This window comes from Equus caballus, chromosome 13 (assembly GCF_041296265.1).
Source record: "Equus caballus isolate H_3958 breed thoroughbred chromosome 13, TB-T2T, whole genome shotgun sequence".
In the NCBI taxonomy this organism is placed as follows: Eukaryota; Metazoa; Chordata; class Mammalia; order Perissodactyla; family Equidae; genus Equus; species Equus caballus.
The window spans coordinates 4,569,385-4,590,837 of NC_091696.1; the positions used below are offsets into that span (position 1 = coordinate 4,569,385).

General features: G+C 46.9%; 1 protein-coding gene across 50 annotated transcripts; it reads left to right on the top strand.

Moving 5' to 3' along the window:
* The first annotated feature begins 1,221 nt into the window (after positions 1-1,221).
* LOC100061235 (zinc finger protein 300) lies at positions 1,222-21,453 on the top strand. 50 transcript variants are annotated; one of them, XR_011424468.1, is made up of 9 exons: positions 1,222-1,408; positions 1,615-1,898; positions 6,289-6,402; positions 9,256-9,430; positions 10,717-10,759; positions 17,368-17,494; positions 17,771-17,866; positions 17,954-18,139; positions 20,051-21,453. XR_011424468.1 is itself a non-coding variant. In XM_070231396.1 (8 exons), exons 4-8 carry the CDS (start codon positions 9,375-9,377, stop codon positions 21,139-21,141), a joined length of 1,413 nt encoding a protein of 470 aa, XP_070087497.1. In that variant the 5' UTR covers positions 1,222-1,408; positions 1,615-1,898; positions 6,289-6,402; positions 9,204-9,374; the 3' UTR covers positions 21,142-21,453. The 50 variants fall into 50 exon arrangements, 24 of the variants coding, with proteins under 24 accessions (XP_070087497.1, XP_070087501.1, XP_070087500.1 ...); XR_011424473.1 differs by having other exon boundaries at positions 9,290-9,430; XR_011424475.1 differs by having other exon boundaries at positions 1,781-1,898; positions 9,290-9,430.

Consider the following 21,453-nt stretch of genomic DNA (forward strand, 5'->3'; position numbering starts at 1 on the left):
TAACAGTATAAATGCTACAAGCATATAAAAAGCATCATTTTAAAGTTTAAATTTGTTTTACCTTCACTTACTTTGTGAATTTTGAGTAATAAATTTTTAATGGCAAATGATGAGGGGAAAACCCCACGAAAGAGTAGCTAGCCAAAACAAACAGAATCGACAGAAAAGTATTGACAATTCTATCTTTGAAAATAAACCAAGACCAATCAAATGAGAACAGGCAAAGTCTATTGACTCAGAGCGCTGTCACTTGCATTTTGGCAGACTCAAAGGCAGCCAGAGGAATGGGAAAGCTTTACAGAGGAAAAAAGGGGAGGCTTCTGGTATTGCCCTCACTGGAGGGTGTCGGCACAAGGAAGCTGGAGGCTGGCTAACTAGAAGTGGGGCTTCCTGGGTGACTGGTTAGAGGAGCATATTTGACTTTCTTCTAATTGGTCCTAAATTATAAGTGGGACAAAAGTTAGGGAAGCTGTCAGATATTGATCAAGTCTTGGTCACCTGGGGCCAACTGTTAGAGAAGTTATTGTTTAGCTTCCCAGATTGTGACTGGAGATAGCTATCTGGCTCCCTGGGCTGTTTGTCGTAGATGAAAGAGTTGGTTTCAGCGTAGGTTGCCAGGGGTGGTAGGTCAGAGTTCTGTTTTTATATATGCTCGGGCCATTGTCCTTTTGTATATTCAGTGTCTCACGTATAATTTTATGATTGCCTTATTCTATCATGAGCTGCTGATAGAATATTTATGCAGGGGTTCCCTGAGACCTGAGAATTATTTCAAGGGTTCCTCCAGAGTAAAAATACTGAGAAAGGCTGCCTCTGATTCCTCATCTGCTAAATGGGGATAAAGATACCTATTTCGGGGATTGTCCTGAGGACTGAAAGATAGGCCTTTTTAAAAAAATTAAGTGCTCGACGGGGAGCCTCTCGGGCAGTAGATCTTCTGGGATGAACCTAAGGCCAGGCCCAAGCTAGACTTGCAAGCCTGGGGCAGCCGTAATCCGTCCCTACAGATGGTGCAGGGCTGGGAAGGGAGCAGATCAGATCGGGTGGGAAGCTGCCAAGGCCTCTGCTGCCGTGGCAACAACGTGCAATACACCGCCTTCCCTGACAGTCCGCCCGTCTACTGGGACTGCCACGAGACTCCTCTCCCAGCCAGTCCCCGCGCCACGCCCGCCCGCCCGCCCACGCTAGCCAGCGCAGCCGCCCCGTGGCCGGAAACGCGTCAGCAGCCAACCGGAAGCACCTCGCCGCGGAGGCCCCCGGGACTCGTAGTTCGGCCCCAGTCCAGGGGCGCCTACGCGGTGTTGGGAGGTCTCTGAGTGTGATCTGCGCACTTCCGGACCCCAGCCTGGACTCGCGGTGGCCTCCACCTCGGACCTGGTCGGGTCTGAGGTCATCCGCTGCCCCTCGGGTCCGTGGTTCCCTCCGCGCCCAGCTGTGGAGAGGGCACGTGTGGCGGAGTCCACGGCCGCAAAGTCAGGCGGGCGCTCGGCGCCAGGGTCCGGGTGGGCGGCTCCGTCTGACGTCTGCTGCGGAGGGTCGGGGTTCCTGTCTGGTTTCGGGGTGGGCGGGGGGTGCGGGCAAGCGGGGTTTCACTGCTCCTCTGTCCTCCCGCAGCTCAGCCTCTTCGGAGCCCACCATCCACAGGGGGCTAGTGCAGGGGACCCAGTGACAGCCTTGGCCCCAGTGAGCTGGGGGCTAGCTCACCCCCGAATGGTCACCCCTCTCTCCCGATAGTCGATTTGCTCCCATCGCTTGACCTGGAGCTTCTCTGCGCATCCAGGTCCCTGAACTTCACTCAGGCGTCTGAGCCTCCTGTGGGCGAGGAAGGACTGCTGAGGAAAAGCCCCCCTTCTCTCCGACCCTCCTTCACTCCTGCGGACCCCACATCACGGCCAACGGTAGGCTCTGAGCTGTGGGGGCCCCCGAGGAAGGATGTGCGATGATGGTTATGTCAGGGATCCACAGTGTTTGTCTTCATCCGACAAACCTTTCTTGAGTGTCTGGGTCAGGCCCTGGGGAAGCACCGGGTTCCATCCTTGGCTGGAGTCCTATGGAGATGTCGGTCATGTGAACAGATAAGGGTCCCCTGATAGTTGTCCCTAGTGGATGAATGGACCCCCAGGGCGGGAGGTCAGTTCTACTGGGGGAGGCGTGACTCAAGGTGAGACTTAAGAAAAATAAGGTCTTGCGCAGGTGCAAGGGGGCAAAAGGGTATTCCGGGAGGAGGCAACAACATATGGAAAGGTCAGAGGCATAGGACGCGTGGGTACTGCTGGATTTGGCGCCTGGGAGGAGCCTCCTGGAGGTGAGGCTGGAGGTGGTTCAGGGAGCAGATCAAGCCAGTTTAGGGGGTGTGGACTGGGTCCTGTCAGTGCCTGAAGCGTTTTAAGCAAGACAGTGGCACGGTTGGTTATGTTTGTCTTTTGTCCTTAAGAGTTTATCAGCAGTGAGGAGAGTTGGTGGGGACTGAACTGAGATAATGAGAGAAGTGAGTAGGGGCTGTATCTCGGGTTTGTGGAGACGTGGCAGCGCCCTGCCTGGGTGAGTGAAGGTGGGAAGTGGTGCAGAGATGGAGGAGGATCTACCTTTCTTGGAGGCTTTTTCATCTAAATGGGACAGCCCTGAGCTGGGGCGGGGGCAGTGAAATCGGTAGTATAATTTTAAATCTTGATAAAGGCAAATGTATCAATTTTTTTCCATTATGACTTGAACTTGGGTCTTAATAAAGGAGGTTTTCCCTGCTACAATCCATAACTCTTTCTTACGATTGTTAATTAGGAATATTAGGAAATATCTCAGATGCATAGCAAAGTAAAAAAACTTTTGTACTCATCCTCCAGATTGAGCAAATGTTGCTCCCTCCGTATTCCATTTTCCTTCCTCTCGCTCAGGGGTAACAGCTCCGGGAATTGCTGTGTATCCTCACATGTTTTTTACTTACTAGATGTGAATGTAGCCATAAACAGTACGTAAGATTATTTTGTGTGTTCGTTACCTTTGCCTATATTTCTTTTGGGTTGTCTTTTTCTTATTTATTTTTAGTATTTTTCTTTCATGTATTCTGGATACAAATCCATTTTGGCTTATGCACATTGCGAAAATCTTGAATGGAATTTGGTTGGGGCTGGTGTTTCTTTGATGGATATATTTTTGAGTATGGATCCATTTCATTTAATGTTTAGTGGTTTATTTGGTTTTTTGTTGCTTTGTCAGTTTCAGTAACATCTAGAAAGTTGTCCAATTTAATTCAAACTCATGGCATTAAATTATAGTAGTCTCGTTAAAAGAAAACTCTACTGTATCTGGAATTGTCTCCTTGTTCATGCCTAAAAATTGTTTATTTTTGCCTTCTTGTTTTCTTCATCACTCATGCCTGAGGTTAGTCTATTTTATTAGTTTTAAATACAGATCAGTTGTTTCATTGGTTTTAATAAATCCTTTCCAGGAACTGATTTTAATTTTCTCTTTTTAATTTTTCTTGGGGCACAATTTCAGACTTAAAGAAAAGTTGCAATGGTAGATAGAATAGTACAAAGAATTCCTAAATACCTTCCATCTAAATTCCCCAAATATTAACATTTTACCACAGTTGAAAAGGGAGTCTGAGGGGTTTCAGGGCCAGTGAAGGAAAAAGGTGTAACCATGAGATGGCCGGAGCACAAGCGAGCTTTATTTATGAATGTGCATTGGGGGAGAGGGGTCCCTCGCAGCATGATACCATCCCAAGGCTGGGACCCAGGGACTTCCCAGAAGGGAGGAGGACCAGGAAACCCTGGGTATCTGGATCAGCACTTGGGGTCTTTATAGCCGTGTGCTTTATTTTATCTGTGGCTCCCAGATGTTGGGTCCGGTTTCACGGGCTAGGCAAAGCAGGCAAGTTCTAAATGACTAAAACTCTCCTTATGTTTGGGCTCTGTTTAAGACAATTGCATGTGTTGACATTTGAATTTGGTGTTGCTGGTCTTTTGAACTAAGGGTCTCAGCCCGCTGTGAAGAAAGAAATAACCTAGGGGCCACTCTACAGAGGCCATCTTTGGCTCATTTATATAACAATTTGCTTTATCTTTCTTTTCCTCCCTCCTCCATACATATGTGCGTGTACAAATACTTCAGTGTGCATTTCCCCAAAAATGAGGACATTCTGTCGCACAACCCCAGTATAATGATCAAAATCAGGAAATTAGCATTGGTACAATACCATTGTCTAACCCACAGATCTTACTGAGATTTCGCTAGTCATCTGATTAATACCCTTTCTAGCTAAAGGAAATCTCAGCTCACACACTGCTTTTTTTTCATGCCTCTTTAGTCCCCTTTACTCTGTGACAATCTCCAATCTTTCATTGTCTCTTGACATTTTTGAAGACTATAGGCCAGTTATTTTGTAGAATGGTCCTCAGTTTAGGTTTATGTAGTGTTTCATCGTGATTTGATTGAAGTCATACATTTGTGGCAAGATTTTTTTTTCACCTGCTTGATTATTTCTTTGATTTCTTCTTTTTAAATCTCTGCTCACACTTCTTTCTTTTCTTTTATGTCTTTGGGTTTACTCTTTTTTTCTGTGTTAGCCTCCTGTGTTGAAGGTCATTAATTTTCAGTTTTCAGTTAATGCATATTTTAGGACTTCAGTTTTCCTTTGTAAATATCCACCAATTTTGATATGTAATGTATTTCGTAGTCATTATAAATACTTTTGCATTCTTTTTATTATTTTCTAGTTTTACTGCTTTTTGGTTTAGAGAGTGACATCAATACAATAGCAATTTTTTAAAATATTTTTTGAGGTTTATTTTTTAGCTTGTCAATTTTTACAGCCATCACAGATTTGCTTAAAAGGAATGTGTATTCTCTGATTATCAAGTACATTCCTCTGTCTGATCCCAATAGATCAAGCTTTTAAATTGTTATTCAATTGTTGTATATCCTTACTGTTTTTTTTGGTAGCTTAGATCTTCGTTTCTGAAAGCGTATACTAAAATCTTTTTACTGTAATAGAGGATTTATCAGTTTCAAATCGTGTCGTCAATGTTTGTTTTATGAGCGTCTGAGATGCATATGCCTCACGTACATTTGTTGGTGCGCACAGACCTGAGATTGGGTTGGCTTCTGGTCCTTGCTTTGTCTCTTTGCAATGGGTTTCTTGCTTTTTGCATGTCTGTTTTTTTTAATGAATGCTGGACATCGTCTGTAGGAGAGCAGAGACTCCGGCTCTTAATGTGTGTGGAGCTGGGAGGCCAGGAGGTTGGTTGCGATGCGACTGGACTGGTCGGGAGTTGCGCCTGGCTGGCATTTGTTGTCGCTATGGTTACCATGAGGCCACCGGCTTCGCAGTTCTCTGCCTGGCTCTGTGCTTAGAGTGGCTGCTTCCTGTTGGAGCGCCCGGCAGCCTCCCTCCTTCGGCTCTCTCCTCCTGCTCGCTCCTCAGTGCTGGCCAGCCCGGTGGCGGAGGGGCACGGCTGCTCTTTCTTTCTTGGTCTCAGGAGAGCCCTGGGTCCCTCAGTTGGGCCGGGGGCCTTGTCCGGGATGCTGCCCCGCCCAGTGGTAGGAGGCTGTCCAAGTCAGCCAAGGCCACGTGCCACTCCATAGGAGAGGGTTTCCCCTGTTCCCTGCCAGATGCCCTAGGGCTTGCCTGTGCTCGGGGAGCCACGGGGTTTGCTGTCCTTCCCCCAGTAGCGCAAGGCTTTTGTTCTCAGGAGAGAAATTTCTGGACGGATGGGGCTTTACATGTTTCCCACAATGGCAGCCAGTCTCCTCTTTCCAAACTTCGTACCCAGGGGGTCTCTGTGGTCTCCCCCTCAGCCCTAGTCATTCCTGAGAGCGCTTGGTGGGGATCTGGGTTAGTTCTCTATCTCTGGGTGACAAGTAACCACACATTTAGTGATTTAAAGCATCACTGATTATTAGCTCACAGTTGCACAGGCTGACATCCAGGTGGGTGTGGCTGGGCTCTGCTCAGGCCTCCGGAGGCCGGAATCAAGGCGGTGGCCGGGCTGGCCTCTGCCGCAAGGATCTGGGGGGCAGTCTGCTCCAGGCTCCTGCCAGCGTCAGGAGAAGTTAGTTTCTGACCAGTTGAGGCCTGAGGTCCCTGATTCCTTGCTGGCTGTCAGCTGAGGTCCTCTCCCAGCAACTGGCATGTCCGTTTTCCAAGCCAGAAATGGGGCACGGCTCCTTCTTGGGTTTCCACTCTTTCCGACGTCCCCTTCTGCGCCCGGTCGGCTTCTGACTCAGAGTCAGGGGTCCTGCTGATGTTTTCACGTGCGTCTCACCATGTCGTCTGTTTGTTTGCAGGTTTTCTTAGTGTCTTTGCCAAGGCTTAGAATCAGCCTGGAACTAAGGCAGCTCAGTCCTGTCCGCGTAGTCTGGCTCTTTCCTACCCCTGAGTCTGGGAGCCTCCAGCTGCTGGTAAGTTCTCAGCAGGAGAGCAGAGCTTTGGCTGCTGAACTGGCCCCGATCCTCAAGCTCCAGGCATCCCAGAAATGGTCCTTGTAAAGACGGCGACCCGGGGAGCATCAATCTACTCTGGAAAGAGGGGTCCGTCTCTGAGACCTCCCCATAGCGTAGGGCTGACATTGGAGGCTCACAATATGGGCGGCCCCCAGAAAAATGTCCCTAACACACCCAGCCCCGCTTGCTGACAGAGGGAATTTGGGTGATGTCGTTGTTGGGGGGGCGGGTCGTCTGGGGTTCGGTTAAGGGGAAGGTGTGCTGGGAGGAGATGGGGGGAGAAGCATGAAGGGATCCCCGTGACTCTCAGAGGATGACCCCCGACCACCGATTTCTCTACGTTCATACGCCTTTGCTCTCATCTCTCCTGTCTGGCTGGCTAGATCTTCAGCTCATCCCATCCCAGTGTCGCCCCCATATCCGACTTCTGGGGATGTGTCACCCCCTTCTACTTTTGTCAAGGCATGGAAGTCGCTTTCTCAACCTAAGAGAATTTCATTTTTCCTCTCATGTTAAAGATGAAGGAAAATGGGCATGAGAGATGCTCAGAGTCACCCAGCTTTGTGGAGGCTGAGCGGGCTGCAGCCCCAGGCGCCTGTCCCCAGGGGGCTCCCTCCTGTGTGCACCGGCAGCGCTCATGCCTGCCCCTTCTCTCCTCCTTCCCTCCTCCTCGCTTCAGACTTTCTCACGGACTTCCAGGGGCAGGACTCTGATGGGTGGAGAGAAAACCCAGTGAGATGATATATGCATATTTCTATGAACTATGTAAAGATTGAACGAGTACATGTTTATTGCTTAAGAACTTAGAAAATGCTACTATGTAGAAACAGACAAACAAACCCTACCGTGCAAGGGTAACGATTGTTAACACTTCATGCGTTTCCTAAGGAATTTTTCCTGTGCAAACAGGAGCTGGGTGAAGGGTATCTGACCACTGTTTTTGACCCACGCTCTTGCCTCCTCCTCCCCATGTTAGTCTCCTGGGGCCGCCAAAGCACCACAGACAACAACAGAAACATCCTCTCTCTCAGTTCTGGAAGCCGGAAGCCTCAGATCAGGGTGTCGGCAGGGCTGGGTCCCTCTGAGGGCGGTGAGGGATTCTGGTCCAGTCCTCTCCACTAACTCCTGGAGCTTTGCTCGCCATCTTTGGGGTCCCTTAGTTTCTGCTGCGTCACCCCCACCTCTGCCTTCCTCTTCACCTGACGTTCTCCCTGTGTGTGTGTCTCTGTGTCCAAATTTCCCCTTTTTATAAGGACACCAATCGAATCATACTGGATTAGGGCCCACCGTAATGACCTCATTTTAACTTGATCTGCTGCAAAGTCCCTGTTTCTAAGTCAGGTCACATTCTGAGGTCCTGGGGGCTATGACCCCAACAGATCTCTTTGGGGAACACAATTTAACCCATAGCACTTCCCCTCCAGGAGGGGGTCTCGGGGAAGCCCCACGGCTGCCCAGTCCTTCAGGCTGTCGTAAAGAGTGGTCTCTCTCACGTGGCCTCAGTCTAAGGGACCTTTGACTCTCACGGCCAGTTTCAAGCTTCTGCCTCCTGCCAGGGGAACCCTAGGCTGGGACCTCCCCACATGAAGGGCCTGTGGTCTGTTCTGTCTCTGCTTCTCCTTAACTTCTCCTTCAACCCACTGGATTTCCTCTTTCTCCTCCAGGGTCAGGCTCTGTATGGGGGTGGGGAGATAGAGGGAAAATAACACCAATTTTTCCTTTCTTGGTGCTATCTGTCGCTCTCACCTGCCTAATCCTGGCTGCCCTCCATTATGCAGGAGGCCGCAGGATGGCTCTATGTGGGGCAAACAGCCTAGGACGCCAGCAGGGGCTCTGTAGCAGACCTCTGTGCTGACCCCCAGCTCCTGGCCCAGTGGTCCTGCCTCTTAGGGCCAGCTGTCCTCGCCCTGCAGGCAGCCTGCTTGCACAGCATCCTTGCAGTAAAGGTCAAGTCCGCTGAGTTCAGAGCCATCCTCTTGGCACCTGGGAACTCCTGCATCCTTGTTCCAGCAAATGCAAGCTCTGCAGGTGGTTCCCACTTGTGACCCCCCCCCCCCCCCCACCTGGCCACCATGGGTGGCCTTAGCCAGCCTCTAACTAGCCAATTCTTCAGCTGGCTCCTGTTTGTGGGTTCCGGCACTCCCTAAACTTTCCCAGGAGCTCTCTCATGCTCCCTTCTGGTGAACTACCATGTGCCTTAAGAGTTTCTGCAGCTGGGCACATGTCCACCCTGGGGTGCGAGGTGAGTTCTCCCCTTTTGTCAGGCTCCCTCCAGTCTCCATGAACAGTCCTTGTGCAGCCCTCTCTTCCGGCTTGGGAGGCAGCAGTCCCCAGTGGGGAGGGGAGGAAAATCCCATGGAATGCTCCCGCAATAGACAGCTCTCCCTCAGCTCTTTCCCTCTCCCAGAGGAAGGAGTCTGTTAGGATGTGTCAAGCCGCTCCTCCTTAGAATCTGGGGCATTTGGGATTTAGCTAAAACTCTAAGGCACCTGGGAAAATCCCAGCCATCCTCCTGTTACCTATCTGTGAATCATATGCTTATGTACCCTGTGTTTTCCACTTACTGGTGTTGCTGGAAGATCTTTCCACGTCAGATATTTCTTCTGTAATATTTTAAGTTGATTCATAGCTTGACATGCTTTAATTGTATCATAATTGATTAACCAATCTCTTATTTTTAAGCACTTCCGTAGCCTCCACTTTTTTTAAAACCTCCCTCAGAATTCTTTACGGAGTTTTCGGTAATTCTAGAGTTTTAGTGTCTCTGCAGACTTCTTGGATCAAACTCCAGTGTGTCTCTGTCCTGAGTAGGAACGTACCTAAGACCGACCTCGTGTCTATTCAGGAGAGAGATAGGTGTGGGGTCCCGTTGATGCTTCCGGCCACAGTAAATTTGCTCCTGAACCTTCGTGTTCCTGTTCCCTGGGAAAATGAGGAAAGGAGAAGGAGGGCTCAGGAGAAGTCACCAGATCTTGTCCCATGTTTGGTAAGTGGCAGAGCCAGACCAAGACCGCTTCCTGGGCAGAGAGCAGCACACTTTAGCTGTGTGATAATAAAAGTTATCGTTGACAAACTGCGACTTGCAGAGGAGAAATAAACAAAGCTTACTTAGCAAGATCCTTGGGGAGAAGTGAGCACTCCAGGTTCATAGCCCCCAGTGGCCTTAGCTGAGCTCCATTTAATGGAGTGCCCTCAAGAACCCATTTTTCTATCTTCCTCCACACCGGGGGCAGGACTGGTGATAGAGGCTTTGGGTTAGAACATTAGTAGGCTACAGATATTTTAAAAATAACTTTTAAGGAATTTCGTATATAAATGTCATGGAAAAGCTTAGAAAACGTATCTAAGTACAAAGAAAAAAATTTAAAAATGGTCATCATCCAACTACCCAAAGCTAATCACTACTAGCGTTTGTCTTACATCATTTCAGAGATTATTCTGTATGAGTGTGTGAGTGAGAGTGTGTGCATGTGTGTGTGTTGGAGCAAATGGTTTTCAACCACCTTTTTCAATTATCAGGATGCTACCAATAAATAGTTTTCTATGTTTTTTTTTTTTTTTTGAGGAAATTGGCCCTGAGCTAACATCTACCACCAATGGTCTCTTTTTGCTGAGGAAGGCTGGCCCTGAGCTCACATCCGTGCCCACCTTCCTCTACTTTTATATGTGGGACGCCTACCACAGCATGGCTTGCCAAGTGGTGCCATGTCCGCACCCGGGATCCCAACTGGCGAACCCCGGGCCGCTGAAGTGGAACGTGTGCACTTCACCGCTGCACCACCGGGCCGGCCCCTCTATGATTTTGTTTTTGATAGCTACATAATGTTTATTTCCCTTTGGATGCAGTAGACTTATTCAACTAGTCCTCTGTAGTTGGATATTTAGTTATTTCTGTTTTTTTCAGAGTTTCACCAAATTGAATAAATACATTGGCAGCTAAATCTTTGCCTGAACTCATGACTGTTTCTTTACAATAAATTTCTATTAATTTATTAATAGAACCAATAATGGTGAGGAGAGGGTAGTAAATTGCATATTGATCACTGAGACACAGATACATATATTCATTAAGTAGGAAAAAAAAATCCAGTTCAAGCCTCATAAGATTGTGTCCCCATCACATTTCGAGGTGAGGGCTTTGCTTTGACAAAGGGGTCCTGGGGGGAGCCTCTCCGTCTGCGCCTGGGGGGTTCCAGCAGTTGGGTCTGAGGCTGAAGGCAAGCTTGGCCTCTCACGTCCTCTCCTCCCCCACCCCAATCTCTGCCCCCACAGGTGTTTCCTCTTCCCAGACCAGCTGGCAAGGATCATGGGCCAGGTGAGTGTGGGATTCCTTTATACTGGGCTTTGTTTTACCAAAGATTTCAGGATGCTTACAAGAATGCATCCGATACAACCAGATGCAGGCGGAAATCAGGATCAGTGAAGATGGAAAGTGGATGGAAGAGCAAGGCCACGGGAGGGGCGGGGTGGACGTGCTCCAGAGGCTGCTGGAGTTACTAGCTGGCCCCATATATTTATGTCTGACATTTCTGGTACTCTCAGAAGATGGATTCCGTCCAATATATGACTTGTGTCGTCTGTTTGGGACAAGCGTGTCAACTTCTCAAGGGAAATAAAAGCTTTTTCAGGTATTCAGAAAGTTATGTGCTGGGTCTTCATACGTGCGATGTCGCAGGCGGGTTCCTTAATAGTAGCAACATGGAAATAAGCACGACAGCAAATCTCCTGTGACCTTTTCCTCAGTGTAAACAGATGATCTTATGCCAATGCAGGAATCTGTGATTACAGTTGCTTAGGGAATCAGAATACTCAGGTCTGCATAATCAGCCTTGTTATGGCTCAAAGCGGCCTAGATAAACACGGCATTATCTAGCGGGATGGATGCAAAGCGTGTTCTTCAAGTTTAGTTTTCATAATAATTTTGGACACAGATGGAGAGCGAACAGCTCCAAGTTTTGGTCTTTGACAGGGCCGGGGAGGGAAGATGGGCTGAGCTCTCCTGGCCTTTTCTCCTTGAGTCTGGGGAGGCGGCCTCCCTCTCTTTTCGGGACTTAGACCTCGCCCATGTGCACTTGGCCTCCTTTGGGTCCTTGCTCGCTGACTCATCGTTGCTTTTCTTCAGACGTCAGTAGCATCCTCGTTTGCCATCAGCCTGTCTGCATTCTCGCATTTCTCTGCTCCTAAAGGCTTTTCTCTTTACCCTGGACTCTCGGGATGCATGAATGTCAAGTGCACTGTCGGAACCCTTGACGTTATAAGAGCCGGAAACCCAGCTAGGACTGGTTTAGGACAAAGACAGAATCGAGGCCAGCACCCCGAACTGTGGGAAGAGCAGGTGTGCAGCTGGACCCAGCTATCCCCAGGAGTCTTTCTTGTCCCTGTTTCTGTGACTTCCTTCTCTCATACTGACTTCATCCATGTGGCCAGAAATGGAATGGCCACCGGCTCCCATGCCTCACATTTTCGAGTTTGCCGTGGAAAGGGTCCAAGTCTCCTTTCATGGAGGCGGTCTGCAGGATCTTTGGGGAAGGTTTGCAGTGGTCCAGCTTAGCTCAGGTTTAGGCTGAGGGGCTGGGTCTGTGCTGGGGAGCTCCTGGGAGCACCGCGTGCTTGGGGCGGGGGGTGGGGACATTAGTCCCAGAGGAAGATGAGGCCTTGTGGGCAGACGTTACAGCTGTCCACTCCAGGAAGAAAAGCGTCCACAGGGTCTTCGTTTCTAGCTCAGGACCCTGTCTTGACCGATGTGTCTGTGCTTAGGAAAGTTAGGACTCTCTCGGTGGTTAATACCAGAAACATCTGGGGCAGGACCAGTAGGAGGGGTTGAACACAAGTTGGCGACTCCACAGCGTTCTCAGAGGAGAGAGCCGACTGTGACTCGAGGCTGTCAGACGCGCCCGTGATGCGAAGCCGGCCAGATGTGGTGTCTTTTGGGGGAAGCTGTTATTTTGTAGGAAACCTACTCTCAGTGGGTACCTCTCCTTGCAGGGCTGCCTGCCATAAAGATAATGACAATAAAAGTTATAAAACTCCATCTGTCCAACACTTATGTGCCGGTCTCTGTTCTTGATATGTTATTTGGTGAATAAACCTGTGAGACAGATGTTATCGTTAACCCTTCCTCCATTTTACAGATGAACAAATGGAGGCTGGGGGTATTAAGCAGGTTGGCTGAGTTCTCATGTCTATTAGGGGATGGAGCTGGGACCTGAATTCAGACAGACAGACGCAGAACTGGGCCCCTAGGGGCTGAACTGAACTGTGGTTTGTCTGCCGGTTCCATATCCCCAGCCCGGGAGTCCAGTGGTGAGGATGTGATCCAGACCTGCCTTGGCCACCCGCTAGCCACAGGTGGGGACCGAGCCCCCGGAGTGCGGTTGGCGTAACTGTGGGCCCAAATTTTTAATCTACATTTAAAATTTAAAACTGAATCAAAGTCAAACATTTTCCCATTAAACACAGCTTTTTTATTTTGATAGGACTATATTTCGCTAAAGGGAAATTGAAAATATAGTTTCTGAATTGAGATGTACTGTAGGTAGAGAATACACATTAGGTTTTGAAGACATGGTATGAAAAAAGAATCAAAAATGTATCAGTGATTTTAAAATACTGATTATATGTTGGTATATTATTTTGGATATATTGGGTTAAATAAGAGGTATTATTAAAATTAGCTCATTTCTTTTTTTATTATTTTTTTTATCGAGTTATTGATAGGTTACAATCTTGTGAAATTTCAATTGTACATTAATGTTTGTCAGTCATGTTGTAGGTGCACCACTTCACCCTTTGTGCCCACCCCCCACCCCACCTTTCCCCTGGTATGCACTAAACTGTTCTTGGTCCATAGTTTTAAATTCCTCATATGAGTGGAGTCATACACAGATTATCCTTCTCTCGCTGGCTTATAAAATTAGCTCATTTCTTTTTTTACTTTAAAAGATGACTACTAGAAAATTTTGGTTTTTTAAGCCACTTTATTGAGGTATGATTGGCATACAAAAATCTGTTCATATTTAGTGTATCCAGCTTGATGACTTTAGAGCTAAGCGTACACCCATGAAATCATTGCACAATCAAGGCCATAAACTTACCCGTCACCTCCAAGTTTCTTCCTGCCCCGCCTTTTTCAATACTTTTTATTTCTTTTGTGGTAAGAGCGTGTAACAGAAGATCTACCCTCTGAGCAAACTTTTAAGTATGTAATACGCTAGTGTTAACTGTAGGCAGTTGATCTCCAGAACTTACCCATCGTCCATAACTGAGACTGACCCCTCTGCCCAACACCTCCCGTTTGCCCGCTCCTCCCGCTCCTGGTAACCACCATGCTACTCGCTAGTTGTGTGACTTTGACTATTGTAGGTTCCCTGTAGAGGTGGGATCCTGCAGTATTTGTCTTTCTGCGTCTGGCTTACTCCATTTAGTATAATGACCTCCAGATCTCTTTATAGTGTCACAGATGATGGGATTGCCTCCTTTCTCGTGGCTGCATAATATTCTATTGAGAGTATGGACCACATTTTCTTTATCCATGCATCCGTTGGTGGACACTTGGGTTGTCTCCGTATCTTGGCTGTTGTGAATAATGCTGCTACGACCATGGAAATGCAGGTGTCTCTTGGAGATCTTGCACTCAGTAAGATCATGTCATCTACAGAGACACGTTTACTTCTTCCTTTCTGGTTTGGATGTCTTTTATTTGGTTCTTGCCTAATTCCTCTGGCTGGACTTCCAGTACTGTATTGAATAGGAGAGGCAAGAGTGGGCACCCTTGCCTTGTTCCTGATCATAGAGGGAAAGCTTTCAGCTTTTCACCATTGAGTATGATGTCAGCTGTGGGCTTTTCATAAATGGCCTTTATTGTGTTGAGGTAAGTTCCTTCTGTGCCTAATTTGTTGGGAAGTTTTTTCACGAAAGGGTGCTGAATTTCGCCAAATGCTTTTTGTGCGTCTATTGAGATGATCATGTGATTTTTATCCTTCATTCTGTTAATGTGGTGTATCACATTGATTAATTTCCGAATGTTGAACCATCCCTGCGTCCCAGGGACAAATCCTAGTTCGTCGTGGTGTTTGATTCTTTGAATGTGCTGTTGAGTTTGATATGCTTCTATTTGGTTGAGGATTTTTACACCAGTGTTTATTGGGGGAGATTGGCCAGCAGTTTTCTTTTCTTGTAGTGTCTTTGTTTTTGGTATCAAGGTGATGCTGGCCTCACAGAATGAGTCTGGAAGTGTTCCCTCTTTTACTTTTTGGAAGAGTTTAAGAAGGATTGGTATTAATTCTCCTTTAAATGTTCAGTAGAATTCACCCGTGAAGGTCCTGGGCTTTTCTTTGTTGGGAGTCTTTTGGTTAATACTTCATTCTCTGTTTGTTGCTGGCCTGTTCAGGCTTTCTATTTCTTCTTGATTCAGTATTGGTCGGTTGTGTGTTTTTAGAAATGTACCCATTTCTAAATGGTGCATATGTCCCTGCCTGGGCCCAGAACTGGCGAATGCTGGGCTGCTGAAGTGTGCAAACTTAACCACTACGCCACAGGACCGGCCCCTGATTTCTTCTCTGATCCAGTGGTGTTTAAGAGTGAGTTGTTTGGGGCCAGCCTGGTGGTGTAGTGGTTGAGTTTGGCACATTCCGCTTTGGTGGCCTGGGTTTGCAGGTTCAGATCCTGGGTGTGGACCTACACCACTCATCAAGCCATGCTGTGGCGGCTTCCCACATACAAAATAGAGCAAAGATGGGCACAGATGTTAGCTCGGGGCCAATCTTCCTCAACCAAAAAGAGGAAGGTTGGCAACAGATGTTGGCTCAGGGCCAATGTCCCTCACCAAAAAAATAGATAAATAAATAAAAAGAGTGTGTTGTTTAATGTCCACGTACTTTTGAATTTTCCTATTTTCTTTCTATCATTCATTTCTAGTTTTGTTCCATTGTGATTAGAAAAGATACTTGGAATGATTTCAGTCTTCGTAAATTTGTTAAGACTTGTTTTGTGACCTAGCGTATGCTCCATCCTGGAAAATGTTCTAGAATGAGTATTATGCTGCTGTTAGGTGGGATGTTCTGTATATATCTTTTAGGGCTATTTGGTCTGTAGTGGTGTTCACTTCTGCTGTTTCCTTATTGATTTTCTGTCTGGATGATCTATCCACTCTTGAAAGTGGGGTATTTAAGTCTCCTCCTATTATTGTATTGCTATCTATTTCTCTCTTCTGATCTGTCAATGTTTGCATTATACATTTAGGTGCTTTGATGGGTGCATATATATTTATAATCCCTATATGTTCCAGTTGAATGGATCCTTTAATAATTATATAATGACCTTCTTTATCTCTTGTGACAGTTTTTTTTTTTTTTGAGGAAGATTAGCCCTGAGCTAACATCTGCCACCAATCCTCCTCTTTTTTTGCTGAGGAAGACTGGCCCTGAGCTAACATCCGTGCCCATCTTCCTCTCCTTTATATGTGGGACGCCTGCCACAGCATGGCTTGACGAGTGGTGCCATGTCCTCACCTGGGATCCAAACCGGTGAACCCTGGGCTGCCGAAGTGGAACGTGTGAACTTAACCACTGCGCCACTGGGCTGGCCCCATCTCGTGACAGTTTTTGACTATCTACTTCTTCTAATATAATAATAGCCAGACCAGCTCTCTGTTGATTCCCATCTGCACGGAATATCTTTCTCCACCCCTTCAGTTTCACCCAGTGTATGTCTCTGAGTCTAAAGTGAGTCTCTTACAGACAGCATGTAGATGCGTCTTGGTTTGTTATCCATTCGGCGACACTGTTTGTTTTAATTTGGGGAATTTAGTTCCTTTATACTTAAAGTAATTACTGACAGGTGAGGACTTATCATTGCCATTTTGTTGGTGGTTTTCTGTTTTGTCGTTCTCTTGTTCCTCTCTGTTTTCTTTATTGTGGTTTGAGGATTTTTTTTATAGTGATATGCTTTGATTCTTTTCTCTTTATTTTTGTGTATCTCCTATAGATTGTTTTTCATGGTTCCCAGGAGGCTCACACTGAATATGTTATAGTTAGAACAGCATTTTAACCTGATAACAACTTAACTTGAATCACATACAGAAACTCTACACTTTACTTCGGCCCACACACGCTTTATTATTTATGGCAGGTTTTACTTCCTTTTACATTGTGTTTCATTAACAAATCTGTGAATATGGTTGTTCTTAGACTTTTGCCTTTTAATTTCTATACTTGTGTTAAAAATGATTTACACACCAACATTAGAGTATTACAATATTCTACATAAATTAAATTCTCTCTCACACATACACACACCCCTTATACTTTATATTGTCGTTCCCAACTGTTTGCACTTCCCACCAGATTTTCCTGTGACTCTTGGCCTTTTCTCGTGCTGTGCCTCTTGATAGGAATACCGTTCTGACATCAGAACACACTGTTCATCTTTTGTGACTCTGCTCAAACCAGACCTCCGGTGAAGCTTAACTAGACGTCAGCACGTTGAATTTGCCTGCTGTCTTCTTTGTGTCCGTTCTGACTTAAATTTACTTCCGTCACAGTCTTCAGGGTAATCTTACGATATAGAAATCTTTCATGTTCATCTCACTCCACCAGGCTGTGAACACCTTTAGAACAGGAGCAGTGTTGCATGCATTCAGCTTTTGACCCCAAGCACCAAGCAGAATGCCAGTAACATACTGGGTCTTCAGTAGATGCTTTCTCACTGAATGAATGAAATGAATGAATGGAGATCCAGAACTGAGATCTTCTCTAATGATCTTTTTTCTCTCTCCCACAAAATGTGGCACAAAGTTAGGGGCATGCTAAGCTTCCCATATAACTTCACATGGGGGGAAGCTCACCTCTGAAGGTGCTAAGATCCATCTTTGCTGTAATACTCTGTGCCGAGCGCTCCAGATTAATCAGGAATGTGCTGTTCCAGGGGTCCTTGTCATTCAGAGACGTGGCCGTGGGCTTCACTCGTAAAGAATGGCAGCAGCTGGACCCCACGCAGAGGACCCTGTACCGGGATGTCATGCTGGAGAATTATAGCCACCTGGTCTCAGTGGGTGAGGAAGGCTTCCCGTGTCCCCGATTGTGTCTGAGCTCCTTTCCTTTCTCAGTCACGTAAAACATCTTAAGTGCTAAAAGTGTCTGGCCCGGGGTTCCAGTTGTCAATGAGTCCTGCTTTCCTCTCACCCGGATTGTTTGTGAATTTCCCTCCCAAATGAAGTATCTGTTCTTTGGCTGAGGTGTCATGGTCCTCATGCAGCCTCAACCTTCTGCTTCCTTCGATGGTCCCCCGGTGGCTCAGCATAAATCCTGTAACTATTTCTCATGAACAGGGTGTCAAGTCAGCAAACCAGCTGTGATCTCCAGGTTGGAGCAGGGGCAAGAAGCATGGGTGGAGGACGAAGAGATCCTCGAATGGAGCTTTCCAGGTGAGAGAGAACCATCCTGCAGGGGGACGGTGGACATCAGTTTCCGGGAGGTCACAAAGCAGAACCTTGGATGTTTTCTTGTTTCAGGCAACTGTTCTTAAAAGCCTGGGATCTTTGCAAGCAGCTGTGGACATTTGGCCCGAGACCTTGAGACGCCCGCATGATTCCTGCCACCTGCACACATCACTGCATGATCACTCTCCTTTCCTGGATTTTTAGAGAAAGACATATTCTATTCTTATTTAGCCTTTGGTTCTACCCTGCTCTCCCCATGTAAGACCTTGCTTGCTCAGTCTTTCTCTAGAATCTTCCGTCTTACACTTTTCCCCATGGTTATGAAATAGACTTTCTTATACTTTCAGGGATTCGTAGATTTGCCCTATTTTAAAATAACTGTGTCATTTTGGGGGATTCATTTTTCTTTTCGTTCTTTTTTCTTTTCTCTTCCTTCTTTTACCCTGAAATGCCTCAAACACTGATTTGCTACCTTTTATATGACTTTAAACTCCCCTTCTTTCAAAACCATGTAATATGGTCCCATTTTGCCTAATAGGTTATAACTAAAGCTTTTCCCCCACTTCAGTGTAATCCCATGGGGAGAAGACCTTTAATTTGTTCGTCCTTATTTCTGTGGGATGCACATGGTGGACACTGACTAACTCCCTCTTCTTTCCAGGACAACGGTCCTTTATCAAGCGTTTGTTCAGGGCAGTCGTTATTAATCATGGGTGCACACCAGAATCACCTGGGAAACTTGGAAAACACCCCCAGGCTGGGTCCCAACCCAGAAAATCTGATGAGGAAAGATCAGGAGGCATTGATTTTGTCTCCTAGGAATTCAGCACTGGGGCTTACACATCTGTAGACAAACAGGTTCCATGGTTTGATTGGCGTATGGGTACCAGGGAGAAACAACATGTACCACATGTGGTTTCAAACATCAGTGAAGACAAAAGCAAATAGGGATCTAAGCAGAGGGTGGAGAACCCAACATTTAAGATTCTCACAGTAGATTCCGTAGTGACGTGGAAACCAACACGCCCGAGGGACGTTAATACGGGTTTAGTGAGGGGCCGGTCTGCAGCCAAGGCCGTCAGACCGATGGGAAGGGCACACAGGACTTGGTTGTCAGCCAGATTTGGTATCAGGGAACCACGACTGAAGGAAACGGTCATCCCAGCAATCAGAATACAACAGGGAGTCTGCCGGAGCAAGGACGGCTAGCGTTGTGCCTAGGGTACTTATTCTTGTGTCCTTACACTGGACATCAGAAAGATCTTGTAGGTCCATGTGAGACTAAATCGCTGCAGAATGGACCTCTGGCCCTGAGATAAGTCCTTTAACAAGAAAGGACTTGATGCTTCGAGAAAATTCATCCGGGAGGCAGAAGGAAGGGGAACACAAGGTGGCAAGGACACAGGACGTGCAGACGACTGAAGAGCCTATCTGTAACCTGGGAATAAACGGAGGGAACTCACATTCGGTTTTACTTCTTTCAGCCTGAGTCCTTCGCTCATGTTTCCGAAACATCCTTCTCTCTAGGTTCCCCTGGAAACTCTAGTCTGTCTTCAGTCTTTGCTCATAGTTTGCTCGAATATCCTTGTCTCCTGATGGGACCTCCTTATTATGTGCTCCCTCGTCGAGGGATGCTAGAGCCAGTGCTGGCCTGTGACAGCCGGTTGTGGCTGACCCTTCCCAGCTCTGCACTCAGTGACGTCATCTTGGTGGCTTGAAATTGGCCCTGGTGGGGGGGGGGGTGTGTTTTCACCATGGAAATTGGTAAATGCCACACATCAGGGTTTTCCTGCCCCTGGGGAGCTGGTTCTTCAGCACTTCAGGGCCTTGAATCCACTGCTCTTCCAGTTTTTCTCTCTTACTCACTTTTCCTTGCGTGTCTTTCTGCTTTCTTCCCAGTTTACTGTGCCAGACTTGTTGATAGCAAAGCGAATTCCAGTCATCGTGAATGTTTTATCCCTGTTTCCAGCATCTCATTGTTTTTTTTTACAAAAGCCAAGGGAGTAGAAAGTGTTTGTAGTAGGATTAGGATTATGGTTACTTAATCTGGACAGTTAGGTTGGAAACCTCAAACTTAATCCTCCCTCCAAACATTTCTGAAATAATTTAGATCTGTGATCTGATCCTGAAAAGATTAACAAGTTTGTGTCCTTATTTTTTTTTTCCTAGAAGAAGTTTTGCGAGTTGATACCCAAGAAGATAGACAACAGGAACACCAAGACAAGCTTTTGAGGCAAGTTGCATTCCTAGACAAGAACAAGTCAACCACAGAAGGGCACCATGAATGTCATCCAGTTGAAAAAGAAACGTGTCAGAACACAAACGGTCTTCCTTCAAGACAACAGGTCCACCAATGTGACTCATGTGGGACAAGTTTGAAATGTAACGTAGACGTTAGTCCTAGCGCGTACCTTGCAAGAAGGAGATTTGAGTGTGATGGACAGGGGACCTTATTTCTCTATTCTAAGCTGGAAACACCACGTTCTGGAGGGCATGCCCGTGAATGTAGCCACTGTAGAAAAGCTTTTAGCCATGACCAAGCCCTTAACGCCCATCAAGGAACCGACAATGGTGAGAAACCCCACGAATGTACCGAGTGTGGAAAAGGCTTTTCCCACAAATCAGAACTTGTTACACATCAGAGGGTCCACGGAGGCGAGAAATCCAATGGATGCATTGAACAGGGGTCTGGCTTCAGGGAGGAAGTTTGCCTCAATGAACGGGGAAATTACACAAAAGAGAGACCCAGTGGAAACGGCAGTTGTGGTAACACGCTCTCTCAGAAGACAAGCCTGTCTGTCCCGGAGACGGTTCTTGCTGGAGAGAAGCCCTATAGGTGTACAGAGTGTGAGAAAACCTTCTCGCACAAGTCACGTCTCATCGAACATCATAGGTCTCACACGGGAGAGAAGCCCTACGGCTGCAAGGAATGCGGGAAATCTTTCTCCCGGAAGTCGTGCCTCATCATCCATTACCGCATCCACACAGGAGAGAAGCCCTATGCATGCAGCGAGTGCGGGAAGGCCTTTTTCCAGAAGTCACACCTCATTCTCCACCAGAGGACTCACACAGGGGAGAAACCCTATGAGTGCAGTGAGTGTGGGAAAGCCTTCTCCCAGAACTCATGCCTTATCATCCACAAGAGAACTCACATGGGAAAGAAGCCCTACGAGTGCTCTGACTGTGGGAAGACGTTCTCCCAGAAGGCCAACCTCATCAGACATCACCGAATTCACACCAGGGAGAAACTGTATGGGTGAGGTGGGAGGAGGTCTCTTTAAGAAGTCACGACACCTCTAGGAATGAAAACCTGTGGATATTCCGGATGTGGGAAACCCTTCAGCAAGAAGTCCAGTGCCACTGTGGGCAGACATTCACACCGAGGTGAAATTCTACCCATTTGGAGAATTAGGAAAAACTTGTTCTCTTAAAACTAATAATAGAAGGATATTAATGTTCTAGAGTGGTATATTTTTATAGGATATGCTTAATTACAACGTGTGTCTGTATCTATATTAACTGTGGATATTGATCTTTGAAGTATGTGAATAAATTAAATCATTAAGACAACA